The 22858-nt window shown below is 56.8% G+C and overlaps 2 protein-coding genes across 13 annotated transcripts; one reads left to right on the forward strand and one right to left on the reverse strand.

Annotated features, from left to right (window-relative positions):
• The first annotated feature begins 1563 nt into the window (after positions 1-1563).
• Positions 1564-14400, forward strand: DBNL (drebrin like). 11 transcript variants are annotated; one of them, XM_055085121.1, is made up of 14 exons: positions 1564-1718; positions 5681-5736; positions 7660-7772; positions 8382-8456; positions 9463-9609; positions 10403-10480; positions 10772-10923; positions 11053-11101; positions 11524-11617; positions 12215-12310; positions 12389-12525; positions 12777-12873; positions 13352-13404; positions 14255-14400. In XM_055085121.1, the coding sequence occupies exons 1-14, from the start codon at positions 1636-1638 to the stop codon at positions 14351-14353; spliced, it is 1329 nt and encodes a 442-aa protein (XP_054941096.1). In that variant the 5' UTR covers positions 1564-1635; the 3' UTR covers positions 14354-14400. The 11 variants fall into 11 exon arrangements, with proteins under 11 accessions (XP_054941096.1, XP_028346066.1, XP_054941099.1 ...); XM_028490265.2 differs by having other exon boundaries at positions 12413-12525; XM_055085124.1 differs by having other exon boundaries at positions 11542-11617.
• An 841-nt stretch (positions 14401-15241) lies between these two features.
• PGAM2 (phosphoglycerate mutase 2) lies at positions 15242-17656 on the reverse strand. 2 transcript variants are annotated; one of them, XM_007114111.4, is made up of 3 exons: positions 17167-17650; positions 16881-17061; positions 15242-15443 (listed from the first exon to the last, which is right to left on the reverse strand). In XM_007114111.4, the coding sequence occupies exons 1-3, from the start codon at positions 17578-17580 to the stop codon at positions 15277-15279; spliced, it is 762 nt and encodes a 253-aa protein (XP_007114173.1). In that variant the 5' UTR covers positions 17581-17650; the 3' UTR covers positions 15242-15276. The 2 variants fall into 2 exon arrangements, with proteins under 2 accessions (XP_007114173.1, XP_023970906.1); XM_024115138.3 differs by having other exon boundaries at positions 16881-17656.
• Positions 17657-22858: the final 5202 nt, after the last annotated feature.

The following is a 22858-nucleotide window of genomic DNA, read 5'->3' on the forward strand; positions in this document are numbered from 1 at the left end:
TAACCCACTTAACTGATTCTTCAGACGTCACTGCAGAAAAATGAACACGTTTGATTACCAGACTCTGCTTGGGATCCTGTGGTAGAGTTTATAGAGTATAAAGGGTATATGCGATATTTTCTGAAAGCTGAACGACTCTGAATTCCAAAGCATGGAATTCTAAGGGGCTATGGGACTGTGGATCTGAATTTTAGGGAAGTGGGGGAGTTCTCTAGGGCAGAGAAGGAAGCTGTGAGCTGCTGTGGGCCGGGCATGTGTCTCTGTTTCCCTCCAGGTAGGTCAGTCATAGTCAGGTGCAGGTTGAGGCATGGTGGGCCCCTTCCATCAGTCAGCCAGGGCCTGGAAAGAACCAGGACCATGACGGAGCAGGACCCTATGGGGCCTTCCCGGGGCACACACCCCGCCCCTGCCATCATGTCCTCTGCCTGCCTCTTGTCTTTAGAAAAACTTTAGCCTCCTAGGCCTTCCCTAAATTCCAACGAATAAATTTAATCAGAGAAGTGAGAAAATGCAGAAACAAAGGAAAACAGTCAAGCAAGACAAAATAATAATAGTTTAGCCACTAAACAAAATTAAGGCTATTTACTGCCTCCTCAAAGGCTATAGATATTATTTGGAGCCATATCCTTGAGCTATTTTTTGCAGATACTGAAGCCCCCACTAGGTGGAAGAAGTTGACCGCGTGCCGCCCACAACCCAGACTGGTTGGAACCAAGAGGTTGACGATGTTGGTTACCGGTTACCTCACAACCAACCAATCAGAAGAATGTCCACGAGCTGATCACACACCCCTCAGCCCCCTGGCCTCACCCTATCTTTAAAAACCTTTCCCTGAAAGCCAGCAGGGGGAGCTCAGATCTTTTGAGCGATAGCTGCCTGGACTCCTTGCTTTGGCGCCCTGCAATAAATGCTGCACTTTTCCTTCACCACAACTTCATGTCAGTAGATTGGCTTTACTGCACTGGGGCCAGTGGACCCAAATTTGGTTGGGTAACAGGACCAGCACGGGGCAGGTTCTCATCCCTCCTCCGCCACCGCATCCTCTACCTCACTAGAAAACGCAGACGTGGTCAAAGAAACATGACAGCACTTTGAGTTAGGTTTGTGGCAGTGTGGCCATCACTTAGTGTTCATTTTTATTCTCATTAATTCATGCCTGCTTCATTCATAGAGAAAATTGCTTCTGAGGGTCCACACAGAGGATCGGGGGATCCCGTGCCTGTCATGAATCCAGGATTCTCAAGCAAGTGCTTTAACTGCAACAAGAGTTGAAGAATAAAATGCACGGTGCTCCGTGAGTGTAGTGAACAGGGGGCTGGGTGGGGTCCCTCCGCCGGACCCACAAGGCGCGCCCGGCCTCGGCGGGGCAGAGCACGGGGACGCGCAGAAGGCCGAGCCCTCCCTCCACCCCCTCCTCCAGCTGTCTGCAGACCGCGACGCGCACGCGGGCCCCAACTCCGCAGCATCCCTCTAAACGCCTAGCCAGCACTCGCCCGCTCACCCTGGCCCCGCCTGCACCGCTTCCGCTTCCGGCCGGAGGGGCGGGGCTTCCGGCCGACGGGCGGGGCGTTGAGCCGCCTTGGGCTGCCCGGGCCCGGAAGCGGCGGCGGCGGCGCGGGCACCGCAGAGTCGGCCATGGCTGTGAACCTGAGCCGGAACGGGCCGGCGCTGCAGGAGGCCTACGAGCGAGTGGTCAAGGAGAAGTCCCCGACCGACTGGTAGGCGCCGAGGCGGCCAGGGACGGGCCGGGGGTGGGCCGGGAGCGGGCTGGGGCCGGGGAGCCAGGGGGCACGGAGCCCTGTCTGCCCCGCACCTGCGCCACACCCCGGGGGGGGGGCGGTCCCCACCCTGTCACCCCTTGCCCCACCGTGCGTCGGCAGGTTAAACCCGGCGTGGGGGTCCGGTGAGTCCCCAGCTCTTCCCCTCCGCTGGCCACCGGTCTCGGCCCTACGGGCCTCGTTGATGCATCCTGTGCCTGGCTGTGGAAGACCCCGCCCGACGGGTAGGCGCCGAGGCGGCCGGGGACGGGCCGGCGGGGGGCCGGGAGCGGGCTGGGGCCGGGGAGCCAGGGGGCACGGAGCCCTGTCTGCCCCGCACCTGCGCCACACCCCGGGGGGGGGGCGGTCCCCACCCTGTCACCCCTTGCCCCACCGTGCGTCGGCAGGTTAAACCCGGCGTGGGGGTCCGGTGAGTCCCCAGCTCTTCCCCTCCGCTGGCCACCGGTCTCGGCCCTACGGGCCTCGTTGATGCATCCTGTGCCTGGCTGTGCTTGAGCGATTCGCCAGTTTCTCCTTTCTTGCCCGGGGACTTTCGTGGACAAAGGGGCCCTCCACAGCCCTTCTTGAGAAAACGGAAGCAACGCCCGGCTTCTTCCAAACGCTGTGTGCAGAGATGGGACTCTGAGGGTGGTCTGGCAGCCTTGCTTTGGAGATGTCAGGCAGCAAGGTGGAGGGGTTTAAGTCCCTGGTTCCCTGTGAATATGTGTTTGAGAACCTCCCTTTCTCCAAAATGAATATACTTCTTATTCCTGAGCTATGGGGAGATGAAGGAAAGGACGATGCTGGTTATGTGTTTGGAAAAAGGTCCCATCTTCCGTCCACCTCCCAGTGACATCCTTTCCTAGGCTGTCGGTGTTAGGGGCTTTATAGTACGGAAGCCTGGATCTCAAGTCTCTGGGAGAGCCCTGGGCCGCCCACACATAGGGTCTGCTGTCTGTCCTGCACCTGGGGTTGTTTTTTGCATGGTAATTCTCTGTTACCTTCCTTTTTGCTTAAATTGTGTTCACTGACCGGTTTTGCGAACTTGTACTTCCAAGAAATATGCTGAGTACGATCGAGTGAGGTGACCAGCTTTTGGGGTGGGAGCCTTTTCCCATTGCCTAGGGAGGGGCCCGCTGGGCGTGGCTGAGCCGCTGTGGCTCTCTCCACTTGTCAGGTGCTACTGCTTTCACGTGTACTTTCCCTGGTGCCCAGCACAGAGTGGCTTTTGTACAGTGTACTGTTGTGACACTGAGGACATTGTTGCCTTGCCTTTCCTTCACCCCCAGGCCTTTTAGGGAAGAGCTTCAGGACACCAGCTGCCTGAGTCTGCGGAATCTCTGGGGCCACGTCGATGTGGGCCGGTCCCCATTCACTAGCTGAAAAAATATCTAGACCCACGTCACTTCCCTGCTTAAGCTCTGCAGTGGCTTCCTGTTGCATCATAAACACAGCCTGGACTCTTTGCCATGGCCGACAGGCTCCTGACAGCCCCTCCTGTTTACCGTGCTGTGGTCACACCTGTTTACCACCACTCTAGCTTTCTTTCTTTTCCTTAAACTTGCAAAGCTGTTTTCTCCTCACAGGCCTTGTTGTTTCTGCTTCCTCTGCCTGGAGCGCCTTTCCACATCATCCTAGGGGGCTCCCCAAACTTCATTTCTCAGCTCTGATGTTGCCTTTTTGGAGAGACCTTTCTGGATTCCTGTCTCCCTGGCTGCAGTCACATTTTCCCATCTCCCTGGTTGACTGCCTTCAGGCATGCACCAGACACCCTCACTGATTTTCTTGTCACCTTTGCTCTTCACAAAAAGAGAAAGGGTGGGGTGGTCACCATCTCTGTCCCCCATGTAGGGGTACTGAGAGCGGTGCAGAAAAAGTGGCAGAGGATATCAGAGCAAGAACAGGTGGTCTCCGGTGTGGCGGGTCATAACAAGTTTCTCATGCAGAGTGGGTGCCCTGGGCCAGGCCCTGGAGCCGGGTGGGATGGAGAGCAGCCACAGCATCAACTCTCCATACCGGCTCTTTCTCCTGGTTCCCCCAGGTGGTTCTTTCCCTAGATTGTGGCATGTTTGCTTACTTCCTGCACCCACTGCACTGTCTGACAGTGTTGGGTGTGTGTGTGTGTGTGTGTGTGTGTGTGTGTGTGTGTGTGTGTCTTGTTTGTCTCCCATCTTGTTTGTCTCCCATTAGAAAGTAAGTTCCACGGGCAGGGCCTCTTCGGGATTATTTGTAGCTGCATTGCCATCGCTAGCAAGCAGCAGGTTCTCAGATTGGGTTGTTGGAAAGTGACTGAATTATAAGGTGCTCAGTGCCCCATCCTCCTTGTGCTATATGCCCTCACAAGCCAACACACCATTTTTTTTTTTCATGTCGGTTGGAAAGAAGGGTTGTTCGATTGAATGTGGGATGAGCCTCTGAACCGGGAACATTCAGGAAGGTGGCTTAAGCTGGAGCCCAGGGTGGAGGGGAATGAAGTCAGAGGGGTAGGTGGCTGGCACAGAGCGTGGCCTTTGCTAGCTGCTGGATCCCTTCTTGGAAAAGCTAAGCTGAGCAGCCATCTCTGTTTCTTGCTGCTTGTCTGGTGCTCCTGTCTTCTGCAGCCCGGGGCTTCTTTCCTCCGGGAGGAAGGCTGGTCAGGACTCTGGCCACCAGAGTCTGGATGTCTGCCACCACCCAAGCCTTCTTTTTCCCTGTTTTTCTGAGTGTTTCTCTCCTGCACTCTCTCTCCTCTGCTGGAAAGCAGTGGTTCTTTCCTGGCAGTCTGTCCTCCCTCCCAGCCAGATCTCTGGACCTGGGTCTAATTCCTTCTGACTTTCTCAGGCTTGGGCAGCTCTGCCCAGTGGCATTAGCGAGGCCCTGGGGAGGCTGAGTGGAAGTTGACATGGTTCCTGGCAGACTGTTGACCCTGGAGCTTCTGTCTGGCACGCCTCAGCAGGCCTGTGCCGTGGAGCATGGGGTGATGATACCCCAGACCGGGTTTTGCCTTTGACTTGCTGTCCGATGGATTAGCACCCTCACCTTTTGGTCTGCCAGCACTCCCTGGAGCTGAGCTGCTGCAGAGTTCATGCAGATGTCTGGGCTTCATGTGGACTGCACAGAAGCCACCTATTCTAGAATGTTCTCTTTGAGTGACCTTTGTTCTGGTCAAGGGACCTTCCGTGGCCCAGATTTAATACAATTTGCCATAATTTATAAGCCCAAATCTTTACCAGAGTTCTTATGAATGATGAGGCTTATAGGAGAAGGGCGGTGTGACCCAGGGTCACCTGTGGAGACCTAAGACTCTGCTGGATATAGCACGTGGCCAGCCAGGGAGCCTGTCTTGTGAGGAGCCTGACTTCATGTTGCGTCATGGCCCCTGTGGTTTCCAATGCCATACGCAACCGATACAAGCCTGCGTGTGCTGGAAGAGCCTCAGGCCGGACAGACCTGCTCCACCAACCCTTCAGGCTTCCCGGAAGACCACAGATATACACAGCGTCATTGAAAATGCACGCATTTCTCCTTCCTGCTTCTCCTTGGGGTGCTTGGGTTTCAGGAATATGCAGGTATCTTTTGTTTGTTCAAGTTCACATACATGGTAGCTAGGTGAGTATTTCACACATAAATGTGCAGACGGTTGCCATAAAACTTCACAGCTTAGTTTTCTTCCGAGCGGATGTCTGCTCCCCGTTTCCATGGGCTTGTCCTCACGACAGGCCGCTCTGGTGAGCCGGGCCGGCTGCAGCTGAGAAGGCTCAGCTCCGGGAGGCCCGGCGGCCTACTGGGATCCTGCCTTGTAGTTCAGAGTGGGGCCCGTGGCAGCCTACAGGGTTGCTGTCAGGCTGAGCTCTTTCGGGTGCAGCATGAAGCCTCGGTGGACACGGTGAGGGCAGATAGTGGCCAGGGCACGGGCTGTAGAGCCTGTCTGTGTTTCGTTTCAGGGCCCTCTTCACCTATGAAGGCAACAGTAATGACATCCGTGTGGCTGGCACTGGGGGTGAGTATGACCAAGCGAGGAGGCAGTGGGCTCTTAGGGACCATCAGGAGGCAGAGCCCGGGAGGGAGGGTGAGGTGCGTGGACGGGAGAGAGTCGTGCCGTCAGTGCTCCATCTCTGCTGGCATTTCAGCCGTCACAGCGGGAGGAAGGGCACTCAGGGTGCATAGGTGTCCCCTGCATGTGCGTGACTGCAGTGACACCCCCCTGGCTAAGGGTGAGCCTACCCCACATCGGTTTCATTCAGTGTTGAGGCATTCCCTGGTCCCTGATCGGGCTGACTGCGGCCAGCCAGGCCGGACAGAGGCTTCCGCTGAGCAGCGTGGGCCCCCCGGCACTCACAGCTCCTTCTGGCCAGCTTTGGGTTTCTGATGTTTCTGAGTGAAGACACCTTCTCCTTGGCTTTCTCTGCCTGGTGGTGCAAGGCAGCACTGCTCTCTGTCTGTGTTGCAGTTGGGAAGAGCTGAGATGGGAAATAGGCCAGCCCTCTCCAGCTTGCAGGCAGCCCAAGGCCTGGCCTGCACTGCATCCTTAGCCCTGGGCTGCAGCTGGGAGGGTAACAGTCCCACCGAGCTGGGTGCTGGTGGTGGAGGAGAAGGTGCAGACACATCCTCCCCTCTGTCCTCTTCCTGGTGGGCTGAGTATCTGCAGGGCACACCCTCACCCAGGAGAGGTCACATCAGTGCCCGTGGTCCACTGGGACAGGGTGACCTGGAAAAGTGCTACTCAAATACGGAGTGATAGGAAGTGCCTCGGGAAGAACAGGCTCTTGGCCAGTGCTGGGCAGAGGGGTAGAAACTGCAGGCCCCCCACCTGATACCCCTGACTCCTCCTTCTCAAGGCCAGCTCACCTGACCTGAGTGACACGGCTTCACTGGTCAGCGCATGTTCTCTGCTTGCCCCATGAATGGTTCTGGTGACTTGTTGGTAGAAAACGTCTCCCTCTTTCGAGTGCCTCTCCTTGGTGGTCCTCTTTCTAGAAGGCCTGCCATTGACGGTGGTCTCAGGTGCAGTGTGATGCCAGAGGGGACTGAGGATTGCAGAGTTCAGCCTAGTTTCCTACCACCATCCTCAGTGGTATTCACAGGCTCTGCTGTAAGAGCCCAGAGCAGGGCCTCAGGACTGCCCCAGGTTCCGTGGAGCCCTGTAGCTAAAATACCTGATCCAGGTCCTTCTCACAGTCTGAGGAGGCTTGGGATACCTGATGAGAACCCAAAACTCTAGTACATGCTGGGGCTCACAGCCTGAGTGTCAGTGGAGAGCGGCATAGGGTGGTTCATTCCTATGCCCCATCACTCCCTTATCCCCCTATGCCCCATCACTCCCTTATCCCTACTCAGAGAGTCTAAGAGCTGAGGCCCTATATGGCAGGAGGTTAACATCTGCTTGGGACCCTCCGGGTGGCCCTGGAGTCTCAGCAGACGTGGGTAAAGGCAGGGTGACTCACATCAGGCCCTGCTATCCCAGGGCGGTTTGTGGAGTCCAGGCAATGGTAAAATTGTTGCAGAGCCCCTCCATTTGGAGGCCTGGTGCCTGCCTGGTTTGTAGCACAAATGACATTTTTACTTCCAGAATTACCTGTGGGTTTACAGGAGTGGTTTTTAGACTAGTGTGGCTTAAAAAAATCACCTGAGGTGCCTTTCCTCCCTCCCTCCCTCCCTCCCTTCCTTCCTTCGTCTCCATTGCTTCTTAGGGGCTTTCTCTCGTTGTGGTGAGCGGGGCTGAGGTGCTTTTCACAAATGCAGATCCTGGGTCCCATCCAGTTCTCGTAAGTCCGCTTAGTGCGGGTAGGCCTAGGAATCTGATGCAGACGGGGCTGAGAACCCTGGTTTAGAGGCAGCTGGGGTTTCCTTTCCTGATGGACTAGGTGCCAGGGTGGGCGTGGGCTGCCTGGGCTGCCCCTGACTCTCCTTGTGACTGCTGCAGAGGGGGGCCTGGAGGAAATGGTGGAGGAGCTCAGCAGTGGGAAGGTGATGTACGCCTTCTGCCGAGTGAAGGACCCCAACTCCGGCCTGCCCAAGTTTGTCCTCATCAACTGGGTATGTGGAACCTGAGGGCTTCCGGGTTCTCATCCAGGTGTGGCCCGGAAAAACTCCCTTTCCTTCCTTCGTGCTTTGCCTTTTGTGACTGGAGAAGAAGAGGACTTGACTTTAGAACAGCTTGAATCTGGTGAATGAGCAGATAGTGGATTAATTCAGTCCGGCCCAAAGCATGCCTAGGGCCTTGCTAGTGCAGAGCCCACTGTCCATCCTGGAACTACCCCTGTGAAATGGACTGCACACAGTCACAGGACACTCGTGTTCTTGTCCCCCTTCGGGGTGGTCATCCCGAGGGAGCAGAGGGCCTGGGTCAGGGCGGGAGAGCATGGGGAGTACAGGACAGGGGCTCTAATGAAGTGGAGCCCCCTGGTGGGGACTCGGGGATTCCAAGGCAACGCCCCACAGTGGGCGCTGGCCACCGTCCTGCTCCAGGAACCTCCCTGACTAGGAGGTATGGGGGCTCACCGTGTCCTCTGCTTTGGGGTTGTGGTTTGCTCTTTCCCGGGACACAGGGAAACTGCTGAGTCCCTGGAGTGGGCAGTGGCTTTGCGGGGAGACCTGGCTCACACCGAGGAATTGACGGGTCATGCTGGGTGTGCTGTGTTGCAGACCGGCGAGGGTGTGAATGACGTGCGGAAGGGAGCGTGCGCCAACCACGTCAGCACCATGGCCAGCTTCCTGAAGGTGAGGGCTGCTCCGTACAGGGCCTCACAGAGTCCACCAGGTCCCTAGGTTCCAGGGTGTGAGTGAGCGGGAATCACAGCCAGAGTTGGAAGTGTGCCTCACGTCCCGATGCTCTGTCTGGACTTCGGGGCGTAGCCAGAGGCCGCTCTCCTCTTGCCCAGGAGGTAGCCAGAGGCACCTGCAAGCTGGCTTCAGTGGGAAGGAAGGACGAAGGACCTTGAGGAGGCCCTGCTGGAGCTGGTCTTGGGGCAGGGCTAGGCCTTGGGTTGCATTTGCTTTATGAGTACGAACTTTTAGCAGCACTAGCAGGGTTTGGAGGAGAAGGGAAGTTGCTTATGCTCACAACCTCAGGGTGCGTGTTCCCTTTAATGCATTCTTTTCTAGTCCATTTCTGCACGTATTGATTTCAGTCATCATATAATGGAACCTTGTTTAATTTCAAAAGCATTTTGTATCAAAGAGCATTTGTTGTTCACTTGTCAGCTTACTCTTTGCATTTCTCTGGTCACTGGCAAGGAGGCTCAGGACTTCGTTTTCTGGTTCTGCCAACACTTCTTCAGGTGCACCTCAGTTTCTCCATCTAGGAGCTGAAAGAGAAGGTCCCAAGCTTATTGGTATTTAGTAACAACAAGGTCATAGTTCTAACTGCTCAAGACGAAATCAGTAACTTGCTTTTTGTAGAAAATGTGCTCGTTTCCAGGTGACTTTTAAGGTTGGGTTTCATTCACTAGAAAGAAGCCCGTTAACGCCGGGGCTGTCTTGTAGCACCACAGAACAGGCCACACCGTGGAGGGCAAGGGCCTCGCACGCAGGCTGCGACAAGAACGATGATGGGTTTTCCTCAGCTGGTTTTTCTGAGGCCTTGGGGAGGGCGTGCCTTGGTTCCCGGCAGGGTCTCCTGACCCTGAGCGCGTGCAGCCGTTGTGCTGTGCAGACCGAGGTGTGCGGCCTGTCCTCTCCTGGAGTTGCAGTGCTGCTTCTTCATTAAGTGCTGCTCCTGCTGCAGGGGGCCCATGTGACCGTCAACGCCAGGGCCGAGGAGGACGTGGAGCCCGAGTGTATCATGCAGAAGGTGGCCAGGGCCTCAGGGGCCAACTACACCTTCCACAGAGAGAGCAGCCGCTTCCAGGACACGGGCCCCCAGGCCCCAGTGGTGAGTGCTCTGTGGGCCTGAGGTGGCCGGGCAGGAGCGTGCACTTCTCGCTGCCGGACCGGTTAGACCCGCCCTCAGCGCTTTCTCCCTCGGGCTGGGCTCCCCCTGCCTGGCTTCCAGTCCTGGAGCCGGACTGAGGTGCAGGTGGTGACCCCGAGCCTGACAGGGGCAAGAGCTGCCTCCTGGTGAGGCGGGTGCTAGTGGGCGTGAGGCATGGGCTTTGACCCTGCCTGGTAGGTCCAGAGCCCCTTATGTGCGGTCAGAGGTTCTCTGCAGGGAGATTCCATCCACCCTCCAGGCCATGGCACCAGCGTGTCCTGTGCCGCCCTGGACGGTGGTTGCTTTGGAGAAACTTCTGGTGGTGGACAGGGCAGGCCCCTCTGAGTTGTGGCAGACGGACGCCTGTGGGCCTGTGGTCTGGTGCGGGATGGGAGCTGGGGTTCTTGGAGACCCTGTGGGTGCTGCCATGGCAGTCAGCTGTCTGAGGGGCCCCTGTCCAGAGGCCTGCCTCAGAACTGCCCCGCCTCCAGGAATCTCAGGCAAGCCAAGGAGCCTCTCCTGCCTTGGCTTCCCTCCGCAGGGGCCTGGTGCAGCCAGAGACTCCTCCAGTGTTGTCTGGGCTTGAGCCTCCCCGCTTGCGGTTCCCAGGGCCTTTCAGGCCCTCTTGGTATCAGTCTCCTTACGGGTCACTGGGCCAGGCACCACTCCCTCTGTCAGGTGCCATCCTAACAGTTCTTACCTGCGTTCTGTGCACCTGTCAATGACCCCGTAGTGAATTCTCGGTCCCCCTCAGGGCTCTGTGTACCAGAAGACCAACGCTGTGTCTGAGATCAAAAGGGTTGGCAAAGACAGCTTCTGGGCCAAAGCAGAGGTAAGTGCCGCCCAGGGCATGAGGAGGAGAGCTGGCATGTGCACCAGACAGGAAATGGTTTACTTGCTGTGTCTCAGTTTTTCTTACAACAAGCTCATAGCGCAGATGTCCCTGGTAGCACCCAGTTGCAGATGGTTGAGCTCAGGGTTAGAGGTGTTAGGGAACAAGGCCAGTGGGTGTCGCTGTGGAGCGCACGCTTGACCACGGCCGTGCGGGCTGCCTGGGCGGGTCCGGCTGCCGGCCGGGTGCGCAGAGGCCGAGTGGGGCCACCGCCTGCGGCTCTCCCTGCAGAAGGAGGAGGAGACCCGCAAGCTGGAGGAGAAGCGGCGGGCGGAGGAGGAGCGGCGGCGGCTGGAGCAGGAGCGCCGAGAGCGGGAGCTGCGCGAGGCCGCCCTCAGGGAGCAGCGCTGTGGGGAGCAGGGCGCCGAGGCCGGGCCCCAGAGGTGAGGCGGGGCTGCCCCCCGCCCCCTGGCCCCCGCCCCGGGCCTTCTCCCCTCCTCCCTAGGAGTGTCCCCCGGGGCAGCTGAGGGCCAGCGAGGCCGGGCTGTAGCTCCTCCCTCTGCCCCTGCCAGCAGGAAGTGTGAGCCGCACGAAGCGCTTTCCAGGAGCCGAGCGGAGCCGGTGAGTCTTGGACGCTCCCACCTTGAGGGGCCGAGGTGACGCGCGCGCGGTCCCCATCTGCTGAGGCTCGTCCGGGACAGGTGCGCAGGCTGCCTGCTGTGAGCCGGGGTGGCCGTGTGGGTCCCTCCACATGCACACACCCCGCCCAGCAGGCCTGAGGGAGGGGCTTACTGGGAGGGGCCTGCAGCCTGCTGGGGCAGATTCGAACCTGGGACACAGGGTGTGTCAGGGCCGGCAGTGGAGAGGAGAGCCAAGGGCAGAAGCTCAGCCCGGCATGGACCTCCGCCTGGTCCTGGAAGAGGCCTGTGAGCCCCTCAGCTTTGGTGTTTTGCTTCCTGACCCCCTGCACAGCTGCAGGGAGCCAGGCAGGCCGATGGCTCCCGGATCCTCATTCACTGCCGGCTCCGTGCGCGCTCCTTCAGGAGCCTGTCTGTCCACAGCCAGCACACCCACGGGAGATTTTCAAGCAGAAGGAGAGGGCCGTGTCCACCACGTCCATCTCCAGCCCCCAGCCAGGTGAGACTCCCCTCTGCGCCCAGCTGTGAGGCAGGGGAAGGCTAAGGGGAGCCTGGGGTCCCAGGGAAGGGCCCCCTGACTTAGTGACAGATGTATCAGAAGGCGAAAGGGATGAGTAAGGAGAGCCCATGCTCATGAGGGTAGCTTCTGGCACGGGAGCCGGGGACCCAGGTGTCCCCTTCCTGCTCTTGACCTGGTGGGACAGGAGGGGCTGTGTGTGGCTCTAGAGTGGACACCCTCCAGCCCCGGCCCTGTAAACCCCCCAACGTTGGGCTGTTAGCTGGGTCTCAGGGGCCTGCATCAGTCACCTCTCTGGCCCCCAAAGGCTATATTGGACTGCAGTGCTGGTCAGCTCTCCAGCACTGCACGCGGCCCCCAAGGGGCTGCTTGGAGTGTACGATGTGTGTGTGTGATGTGCGCACGGCGGGTGGTATTCCTGCAGCTGCTGCATGTCCCTGTTCGCTCCCTGCATGACAGCCACTGTCCCAGAACAGGTCCACTCTCCGGGCAGTACAGGGCATAGAAGGGGCAGAGAGGGCTCGGTTCTTCCCCCTTTCCAGCAGTGTGATGTCTTCGATGTTTACCGTTGGTTTGCAGGCAAGCTGAGGAGCCCCTTCCTGCAGAAGCAGCTCACCCAGCCGGAGACCCCCCTCAGCAGAGAGTCAGCTCACGCCACCTCAAGGCCCAGGGCAGGCAAGGCTCTCGGCTGCCCTGTGGGGGGTTGGGGGTGGGAGGGAGACGTGGCCTGTCCTCTCCCCTCTCCTGGGTCAGAGTGGGCTGTGTCCTCCCGTGCAGATCTCTGCGAGGAGCCGGTGCCCAGCGCCCCTCCGTGCTCGGTGCCGGTGGAAGAGGAGGCCGTGTACGAGGAGCCCCCAGAGCAGGAGACCCTCTACGAGGAGCCTCCAATGGTGGGTGCTCTGCAGCAGGGCAGATGTGTGAAGGGCCCACGTGCCCGGGAACGCGCTCCTTGGCCGTACCCATCACAGGATGCCTGACTTTTCCGTGGCTCACTACCTGTGAATTACCTTGTTTAATCCTGGAGCATCCCGTGCCCCGTGTGCCCTCCCCCCAAGTCTGCCGTGAGCCCTAGTCACAGGCAGGGTTGAATCTGGGTAACCACGATCCCAGACTTCTCTTTTTCTTTCCCATCCGTGGGCAGGTGCAGCAGCAGGATAGCAGCTCTGAGCCCGTTGACCAGTACCCGGGGCTGAGTGGGAAAGGGCTCTGTGCCCGGGCCCTGTACGACTACCAGGCAGGTAAGGTGCTGCAGCCCCGCCACCTCAACCACAGGGCCCAAGATCAGGAGGCAGGCTGTGCGGGCTCCCTCAAGGGGATAGCCCCGGGGCGTGTCGGAAGTGAAGACAGGAGGGTGGGAAGGGAGAGTGGGGGGTGCCCGCACAGCCCGGGCCTCCCCACGCGCTCCCGGCTGCTACTTGCTGTCCGCTGGCGCGAATGCCGGTTGCCCGCCTTGTTCTAGTGCCGGAAAGTGTGGCCAGAGAAGAGGGGCCGGGCCTGGGTGCCGGCAGCCCTGCTGACCCTGGGTAGAGGCCCCGGGGAGCAGGCTGATGTGTGCGAGTGCTGTACTCCGGCCTTTCGCTGGGACAGTGAGCCCAGGGCCAGACCCTGTAGGAAGGTGTGTACTGGGGGAATGGCCACGGGAGCAGCATCGGGACAGGCTGAGGGCTGGCTGTCCCAGAGCCCTCAGCGCCGCATCTGGGCTCACCTTCTTTGCAGCCGACGAGACCGAGATCTCCTTTGACCCTGAGAACCTCATCACGGGCATTGAGGTGATTGACGAAGGCTGGTGGCGTGGCTATGGGCCAGACGGCCGCTTTGGCATGTTTCCCGCCAACTATGTGGAGCTCATTGAGTAAGGGCCCCGACTGCTGGCCGAAGCCGAGGGCTGTCCTCCCTCCCCCGCCCAGACGTGACGCCCTCGTTGCCAGGAGAGGCGGCGTGAGGGTCGTGTACGGCGCTTTTCTAGGAATGGGATCCCCTGATGAGGGCAGGGGATCTCCCTCTGGCTTGGGTGGCTCGGCCTCTGTTGCCCCAAATGCAGCAATAACCTGGTGATCTCCACGCACGCTTCCAGCAGCTTCCCTAGTCCTCCCAACCAGCCTGGTCCTTGACCCGCAGCAGAAGACATCGAGCCAAGCCCTGCCCAGGGCCAGCCTCTCGGTGACCTCTGCCCAAGGAGCGGGGCACTGCCAGTCTGCGGGGGTGGGTCTGAGCAGGGGCATCTAGAGGTCTCCTTCTGCACTTGCCTTTTTTTCCTTTTCCTCTTGGCTTTAAGGGACGGTGTCTATAGCTATCAGTGACCCCTTGTGAACAGTGAACTTAGAGTTTATGACCAAAGGCAGAGTGGGTCCTGACAATTTTGGTAGCAGTCTTTCTGGAACGTGCCCTGTGCTCCCCGTTTCTCTGTCCCTCTGCCTGGGCTCTGGGCAGTGGAGATAGGGACCACCAAGCCCCCATCTAAGTATGTGAAGGAAGAGGTGGAAACATCAGCAGACACTGCGTGTCCTTCCACGTGGCTCGCTCTTGTCTGCTGGCCCAGGTGTGCACCTCAGTTGATACGGCTTAGGGAAAGGAACCATGGTGGCCTGTTCCTCCTGTCTTTCCTTCTTTCTGCCCCAGCCCAGCCATGCCCGCCTCTGGAGTAAGAAGTGCCCCACACCGGCCCTAGCTCCTGTCCCTCCTGTTGTAGCCCTCGTGTGTGCACCCTCAGACCTCTGACCAGCCCTTGGCCACTTGGAAGAGGCATAAAGGTCAACGTGTGACTGCAAGTCGGCCTCCTGCATTTCAGTTCTCTGGGAGGGGCCGAGGGCCACCCCGATCCCTGCCTCGGGGAGCCTCCACCCACGCAGGACAGCCCGTGTGCCCGGAGTGAGGCTCCACACCCACCGAGTGTCTGGGGAATTAAGCTCGCGTGCCCCGGGAGGTGCCAGGTGGCAGCAGCTTGGGGCGCAGGGTGCACCGAGGCGGCTGTCGGCCCAAGTGGTGGCCAGCCCCAGTGTCCCCTCCCCACCTGGCTGCAGATGGCCTTTCCTGTCTTAGGCTGAGCGGCAGGCGGGCCTCACCGTGTCCTGATCTCTTAGGACAGCCTCCAGGGCCCACCCCAGCTAGGAAAGCCCCATGAATGAGGGATTGCCAGCTTCGAGGCCACCGGTGGGCTTGTCTGCCCCTGGACAAGGGGACACCCGTGGGGCAGGGCTCGGGGTACCAGCTTGCCCTTCCCACCCTGGGGCAGCCAGGACAGCAGAGGACAGCCAATGTGAAAGAAGTGGTGTGTTGGCCACAGTCCTCGCTCGCCATGGGGAGGGCTGGGTCCCTTGGACTCTCCTTAAGTGACCCTGGGCACCCGGATTTAGAGCAAAAGGTCACCAAGTGGCTCTTCTGCTTTGCGGGTCGTCGTAGGGGCTTGTCAGGAGCCACTCGATAGCCGGGGATAGGGAGGCTCTTGGCCTCCGTGTTCCCGGGGTCCCCGCACCCAGTGGGGGAGGCTTGGGCAGGCAGCAGGGACCCGGGGCTGTGTGTGTGGAATCCCGGGCTCCAGGCCCTCGGAACCAGCCCTGAGTGAGTGCTGGGGGGCGGGCGTCCTGGGGTCACACTGGCCTGAGGCAGTGAGAGGACGTGCCTTTATTGCCAGAGCCCGCCCTTCACTTGGCCTTGCCCTGGGCAGCCACAGCTTCCATGGCCTTGCGCACGGTCTCCTCGTCACCCAGGAACCGCATGGGCTTGGTGGGCTTCAGCGCCTGGTCCAGCTCGTACACGATGGGGATCCCCGTGGGCAGGTTCAGCTCCATGATGGCCTGGTCCGACATCCCTGGACCGGAGGAACAAGGGTCCTCAGCCCCTCCCAGCCTGTCTGCCAGGCAGCCACCTGCTCTTGCATTTAGCAGCCTTCGTGACCTTTATGGGCCACAGAGCTGTCAGCCAGGCAGCCCTCCCGCCCCGACAGCAAGGCCACAGAAATGCGCCTTGAGAAGGTCAAGGCAGCACTGAGACAGCAGCCTGCAGAAATAGCTGTGGTGAACCGAGGACCTCGCTCCGGCCAGAGCTGTCCTCATCTGGGGTGACGCCATCGGCCCCCTTGGCCCAACGTGAACTCTGGTCAGACTGGTGGGTGTTTGGGATCACGGAAGACCTTAACCACTCGGCTTCTAGAGAGTTCTAGTTTCTGGACATCCTAAGCAGAGGAGCAGGGGTGCTCCTGAGAAAGGGGTGGGGTAGGGACAGTGAGGAGCACTGCCCGTGGCCGAGGTGGCTGGGAGGCCCTGCCAGGTGAAGAGAGTTCTCTGTGGAAACCCGACCCAACCCTGCTGGCTCCCGCAGACCTGGCCTGGAATAGCAGCTTGACCTTTGGTATCCCTGTCACCCCGCCCACCGTGCTGGTGCAGGGAGGCCTTAAGGGAACACGCTCTGTTCCCTTAAGACCCCAGTCACGTTTGCCTCGGTGCATTCGTTCCTTCTAGACCAGGCTGCAGGGAGCCCCCAGAAGGGACGGCAGGTGGTCTTTCCATCTGCGAGGCTCAGCGCCAGCTGTGAGGCGTCTGTGTGGACTCGGCCTCAGAAAGTCGTCAGAAAGGCAGGCGGGGGCTTCCATGGAGGAAGCCTGTCATGCTGGGAGGGGCTGCTCCCCTTTTAGTGGAAGCCAAGCTACCAACCTAAGGTCTCTGGCGTTCTCCGCACCCTGCACCCTTCTTTTGACTGGTCTTTTGCCCTGAGTGGGTGAGCTGGGGTGCGGGCAGGGGCCCCACCCTCTGTCCCATATCCAGCAGCTGCCAGTGAAGTGACTTGACCAGGGTCACTCAGCAAGCTGGGATTTTGAGCCAGATGGGCCTGCCTCTTCAGGGGTGGGTGTCCTTGGGCAAGATGCCACCCCCGGGCCTTCCCTCCTCTCACCTGAGGCTTGTGTTTGGGAAGCCGGGCCAGCTGTGGACCCCTGTGCAGGGCCTGGGCCCTGGGTTAGTGGCGGCACACATTTTCACCCAGAATCTTCAGGAGACTCACGTTACACAGTGTCCCGGTACACACGGCAGTGGACGTTTCTTTTTTACACAGCTGTGTTTTTAAGTGGTTTCTCGCCCCTCCCAGTCCAGTTCACAGTTTGGAAGCCCTGCCCTGGGTGCGGGTGTCTGCGAAGCTGCCTCGGCCAGGCAGCCGGCACGTTTACAAAATGAGCAGCTGGGGGCTCGCTGGTTCAATGGGACGTGTCACCCCACCCGCCTCTGCCCGCGCCCTGTGTGAGGATGGGCCTCACCTTCCAGGTGCTTGACGATGCCCCGCAGACTGTTCCCGTGGGCTGCTATGAGCACGCTCTTGCCCGCCTTGATCTGGGGGACGATCTCATCATTCCAGAAGGGCAGGGCCCGGGCGATGGTGTCCTTGAGGCTCTCGCGCGTGGGCAGCTCACCCGGCTTCAGGCCTGCATAGCGACGCTCCTGGGGGCATCCGTGCTGCTGTCGACTCCCCAGACGGCGCCCCGCCCCCCAGCCCGGGCCCCCGTCCCCAGACCTCCCCTCCACCCCCGCCCCCCAGCCGCTCACCTTGCTGATGCAGTTGTAGTAGGGGTGCTTCTCATCCATGGGGGGCGGAGGAATGTCGAAGGAGCGCCTCCAGATCTTGACCTGCTCCTCGCCGTGCTTGGCGGCCGTCTCCGCCTTGTTGAGGCCGGTGAGGCCTCCGTAGTGCCGCTCATTGAGGCGCCAGGTGCGCACCACAGGCAGCCACATCTGGTCCGTCGTGTCCAGGATGGTCCAGAGCGTGTGTATGGCCCTCTTCAGCACCGACGTGTAGCAGATGTCGAATTCCATCTTCACGTCCTTGATGGCCTGGGCCCCCTTCTGGGCCTCCTCAGCCCCCTTCTGGCTCAGCTCCGCGTCGAACCAGCCGCAGAAGCGGTTCTCCTGGTTCCAGGTGCTCTCGCCGTGCCGGACCATCACCAGGCGGTGGGTGGGCATGGTGGCGGCGGAGGGCACTCGCGGGCTCCACGCAGGGACAGGTGACCCCCAGGCGCCCCCAGCTTTATAACAGGCCCCAGCCCCCGCCCCAGCCAACTGCCAGTCAGCATTCCAGGCCTGACGGGCGGCAGCAGGTGGCCGGCAGCAGACCTGGGTGGAAGGCAGGCCGAGAGCCGCACTGGAAAACTGGCCTCATCAGCCACCAGTCCCCACGTACCCAGAGCCCAGGCTGGGCGGGGCTGCCGAGCAGGGCGGGGCATGAAGGCCAGAAGTCCGGGCCTCCCGCAAGCCTGAGAAGGGGGCCGGCGGGAACAGGAGGACTGGCTGGAAAAAGGCTCCCCCCGAGGTTGGGGCCCCGAGCCCCGTCAGCCTGCTGGCAGCTCTCGGGGGCTGCCGCTGGCAGGCAGGGGCGCGGGAGAATCCTGACGGCTTTCTCCGAGTCACTGCGCAACCGGGGACAAGCGTGCGTCTCGGGAAGTGCACTAGCCTGGTGTCAGAGGGAGCCGAGGGCTGTGAGTACGCACGCGTGTCCGCCCACCCACATGTGCGTGCCTAGGTGCGCGTGCACGTGCTGCGCACGTCCTGCTGCAGGCACACGCCCGTGTGCCTCGCGCTCACGTCCGTGTTGCATGGGCGCCCACCTGCGTTGCGTCCGTGTGGGTTGCCAGGAGGGTCCCCCTGGGGCACTGTTCTGCTCCCCCGCGAGTCGGGTCTGTGTATTGGCAGGGGTCCCTCCCCGGGACTCCTGACTCCCCGCCTCAGTTCCCTCTGTCCTGGCAGGCTCTGTGCCCCAGCCTCGCCCACAGGATGAGCCCTGTGGGAGCCTCTGGCTGACAGCCAGGCTGGGAGGGGCCGTGCCGCCATCTCCATACAGGGGAGGAGGAAAGGTTGCTGTGGGCAGAGCGGGGGAGCTGGTGAGGACCGTAGCCTGGGGAGAGGTCTGGCCTTGTGGGAGGTGGCAGCAGTGTAGGGCAAGGGCTGAGCTGCTCCGAGCTGGGTTTCCGGGACAGCCAGGGCTAGCTGGGGGCCTGGCTGCTTGGGCCAGAGAGGAACAGGAGGTTTTCTGCTTTCGCATCCCTTTGTCAAGTTCTTACCCGTATGTGCCACACTCTCCCACCCTAGTTACCTTCACCCAAGCCAGGTTTATTCCTCCCAGCTGAAACTACCTTTGAAAAGGAAAAGAAAAATCCAGGATTCATGTCCCCAAGGACCCCCAGAATCAGAGGTACTGGTTATTAGGTCTGTGCCCAGCTTATCAGGAGTGCCCAGAGGTAGGCTGAGGTTGGGACTAGGGGGCAGTGTAGAGTTGGGTGCAGGCCCAGGACTTCTGCATTCAGGTTTTGGGGGACAAGGGCTGCTGCAATCTGGGCTGTGAAGAAACGAAGCAGAGCGGTGGGGTCAAGATGCCAAGTTGCAGCTGCACCAGCAAAGAACCAGCCCTCAAAAAAAAGAACCAGCCCTCAAAAAAAAGAACCAGTCCTCATAGAACAGCAAACAAGTGTGTGGTAGAGAGGCATAGAGGGGCTGGGTCTTGTGTCCTGACGAATGGGAATCACTGGAGAGTCTGAAGCATGGTTATATTTTAAAGTCACTTGCCGCTGTGGAGGCAGGATTGGAGGCCAAAGGCCCTGGTAGAGGTGGTGGCTTTGGGTTAGGTGAGAACAAGGCTGCTTGGCCTGGGCTGGGTGCAGCTGGCGTGGTGAGGAGCTGCTAGACTGGGGGGCCACTGGGGCCTTACTACCAGCCAAAGGGAGGGACGGGACATGCCTTCCTGCCTGTCTGATGGCTGTTGAGAAAGCCGGGGACCTCAGAGGAGAGCTGAAGCCTGAGAAGACTAGGCGCAGCTTCTAAGCCTTGGCTCGCTCCAGCCTGACTCTTACTCATTCAGAAAGTATTTGTTGGGCGTGTCTGGTGTGCCAGCGCTGTTCAAGCACCCTGCTCGTGGGGGTCTCCATCCCAGTGATGGGAGATGGACAACGTGTGATGTGTGGCATGGTAGGCAGCGATGAGGTCCATGGAGAAGCAAGCAAGGGGGCGGGAGGGCTGCTGTTTCAACAGGACTGTCCTGGGAGGGTGGAGCGAGCACCCTCCACTGGTCCCTCCCCATGGCCACAGCTGTAAATCCTGGACAAAGGCAGAAAGCAGATCTCAGAGAACTGAAAAGTAAGTAGCAGGCAGATGAAGCAGATCCGATTCCAAGTTCCATGGTGAGTTTACCGTTTTTTTCTCCCGAGATTGCCCAGCTTGAAACCTAGTAGTGCCCCCAATGTGGGCACTACTAGTGCCCCCAATGTGGACAGAAAGGGTTCCAGAGAATCCCTCTGGTCCAAGGAACAGAAATAAAGTTCCTACAGGCCCCTTCCCTTTTGCCCCTTCTTACCCACCACAGCTCCTGGGCAGTAATGTGGAGGTGGCAGTGTCAGCCAGGCAGGCACCTGAAACCCTGAGAGAAGAGCTACCCTCTAACCAGAGGAGGTGAGGCCACAGGAGTGTATGGCAGCCACCCGCTGCTTTCTCTCTCCTCCCTCCTGTAGCTGAGGACTGGATGCAGCTGCAGGAGCTGTGCAGCAAGGGGGGGAAACTAAGGCCCCAAATTTCTGGCTGGAAGTCTTGGAAAGCAGGCCCCAGGGAGCTGTCAATTATCGGGTCAGGCATGAAGAGGAGGGAGATTAGGTGAGTGATGCAGTACAGTTACAGGTGAATTCCTGGGCTCCCTGTGCTTGTGGGCTCTGACCCAGGCTGACCCACTGGTGACCTGATTACCTGCCAAAACAATACGATCAACATGCTCCTTAGAATTTAAACAGACTCTCAAAATAATATTCAAAATACCTAGGACAATTTTGCATGTGGCTGTCCAGTTCTCCCAAAACCATTTATTGAATGTCCTTTCCCTATTGTATATTCTTGGCTCTTTTGTTGTAAATTAATTGACCACTTGTGGGTGGGCTTATTTCTGGGTTCTCTATTCTGTCCTTTGGTCTATGTGTGGGTTTTATGCCAATATCTTACTGTTTGATCACTATAGCTTTGTAATATAGTTACAAAGAACTGTGATGTCTCCAGCTTTGTTCCTCTTTTTCAAAATTGCCTTAGCTGTTCATGGTCTTTTGTGGTTCCATACAAATTTTAGTGTTTTGTTTGGTTTTTTTCTTTTTTGAGAAAAATGCCATTGGAATTTTGATAGGGACTACATTGAATCTATAGATTGCTTTTGGTAGTATGGACATTTTAACCATGTCAATTCTTCCAATCCATGAGGATGGAATATTTTTACATTTATTGGTGTCATCTTCAAATTTTTCATCAATGTCTTAGTTTTCGGTGTACAGATCTTTCAACACCTTAGTTAAATTTATTTCTAGTTGTTTTATTCTTTTGATGCAATTGTAAATAGGATTGTTTTTTTAATTTCTCTTTCTTCTAGTTGTTAGTGTATAGAAACAGACTGATATTTGTGTATTAATTTTGTATTCCGAAACTTCATTGAATTTGTTTACTAGTTCTGACAGTTCTAGATTTCGTCTAGATTATTGAATTTGTTGGCATAGTAGTTTCTTATGATCCTTTGTGTTTTATCAGTTGTAATTTATTCTCTTTCATTTATAATTTTGTTTGAGTCCTCTCTCTTTAATTGATAAGAGTAGCTAAAGTTTGTCTATTTTGTTTCTTTTTTCAAAGAACCAGCTCTTAGTTTCATTGATATTTTCTGTTGTCTTTTTAGTCTCTGTTTCATTTATTTCTGCTCTGATCTTTGTTATTTCTGTCCTTCTGCTAACTTTGGGCTTTTCTAGTTCCTTCAGGTGTAAGGTTAGATTGTTTATTTGAGCCCTTTCTTTTTCTTAATGTAGGTGTATATTGCAGTGAGCTTCCTTCTTAGAACTGCTTTTGCTGCATCCCATATGTTTTGGTATGTTGTATTTCCATTTTCATTTGTCTTAAGATGTATTTGGGTTTCTCTTTTGACTTCTTTTTTGACTCATTGATTGTTCAGGAGTATGTTGTTTAATCTCCACAGGTTTGTGAATTTTCCAGGTTTCTTCTTGTAACTGATTTCTAGTTTTATACCACTGTGTCAGAAAAGATGCTTGATATAATTTGTCTTCTTAAATTTATTAAGACTGGTTTTGCTGATATTATCTATCCTGTAGAATATTCCATGTGTGCCTGAGAAGAATGTGTTTTCTGTTAATGGATGAAATGTTCTGTATATGTCTGTTAAGTCAATCTGATGTAATGTGTAGTTTTAAGTCCACTGTTTCCTTATTTTCTGTCTGTATTATCTATCCATTGTTGAAAGTGGGATATTAAAGTCCCCTACTATTACTGTATTTCTGTCTACTTTTCTCTTTATGTCTGTTAATGTTTGCTTTATATATTTAGGTGCCCCTATGGCAGGTGCAAAAATATTTTTAAATATTTGAAACTACTCTTGTTGGATTGACCCTTTTACCTTTATATAATGACATTCTACATCTCATACATATATAATTTTAAGTGATTTTTATTTTTTAAAATTTTTATTGTAGTATAATTGATTTACAATGTTGTGTTAGTTTCAGGTGTACAGCACAGTGAATGAGTTATACATATACATATAGCCACTCTTTCTTAGATTATTTTTCCATATAGGCCATTACAGAGTATTTTGTGCAGAGTTCCCTGTACTATACAGTAGGTCCTCCTTAGTTATCTATTTTATTTTTTTATTGAAGTATAGTTGATTTACAATGCTGTGCCAATATCTGCTGTGCAGCAAAGTGACTCAGTTATACACATGTATACCTTCTTTTTTTAATAGTCTTTTCCATTATGGTTTATCACAGAATATTGAATATAGTTCCCTGTGCTATACATTAGGACCTTGTTGTTTATCCATTCTAAATGTAATAGTTTGCATCTACCAACCCCAAACTCCCAGTCCAACCCTATCCCTCCCCCTCTCCCCCTGGGCAACCACAAGTCTGTTCTCTATGTATATGAGTCTGTGTTTTGTAGATAGGTTCATTTGTGCCATATCTTAGATTCAACATATAAGTGATATCATATGGTATTTGTCTTTCTCTTTCTGACTTACTTCACTTAGTATGATAATCTTTAGTTGCATCCACGTTGCTGCAAATGGCATTATTTCGTTCTTTTTTTACAGCTGAGTAATATTCCATTATATATATATACCACATCTTCTTTATCCATTCATCTATTGATGGACATTTAAGTTGTTTGCATGTTTTGATTATGTGAACAGTGCTGCTATGAATATAGGGGTGCATGTATC

The sequence above is a fragment of the Physeter macrocephalus genome, chromosome 5 (genome assembly GCF_002837175.3).
Source record: "Physeter macrocephalus isolate SW-GA chromosome 5, ASM283717v5, whole genome shotgun sequence".
In the NCBI taxonomy this organism is placed as follows: domain Eukaryota; kingdom Metazoa; phylum Chordata; class Mammalia; order Artiodactyla; family Physeteridae; genus Physeter; species Physeter macrocephalus.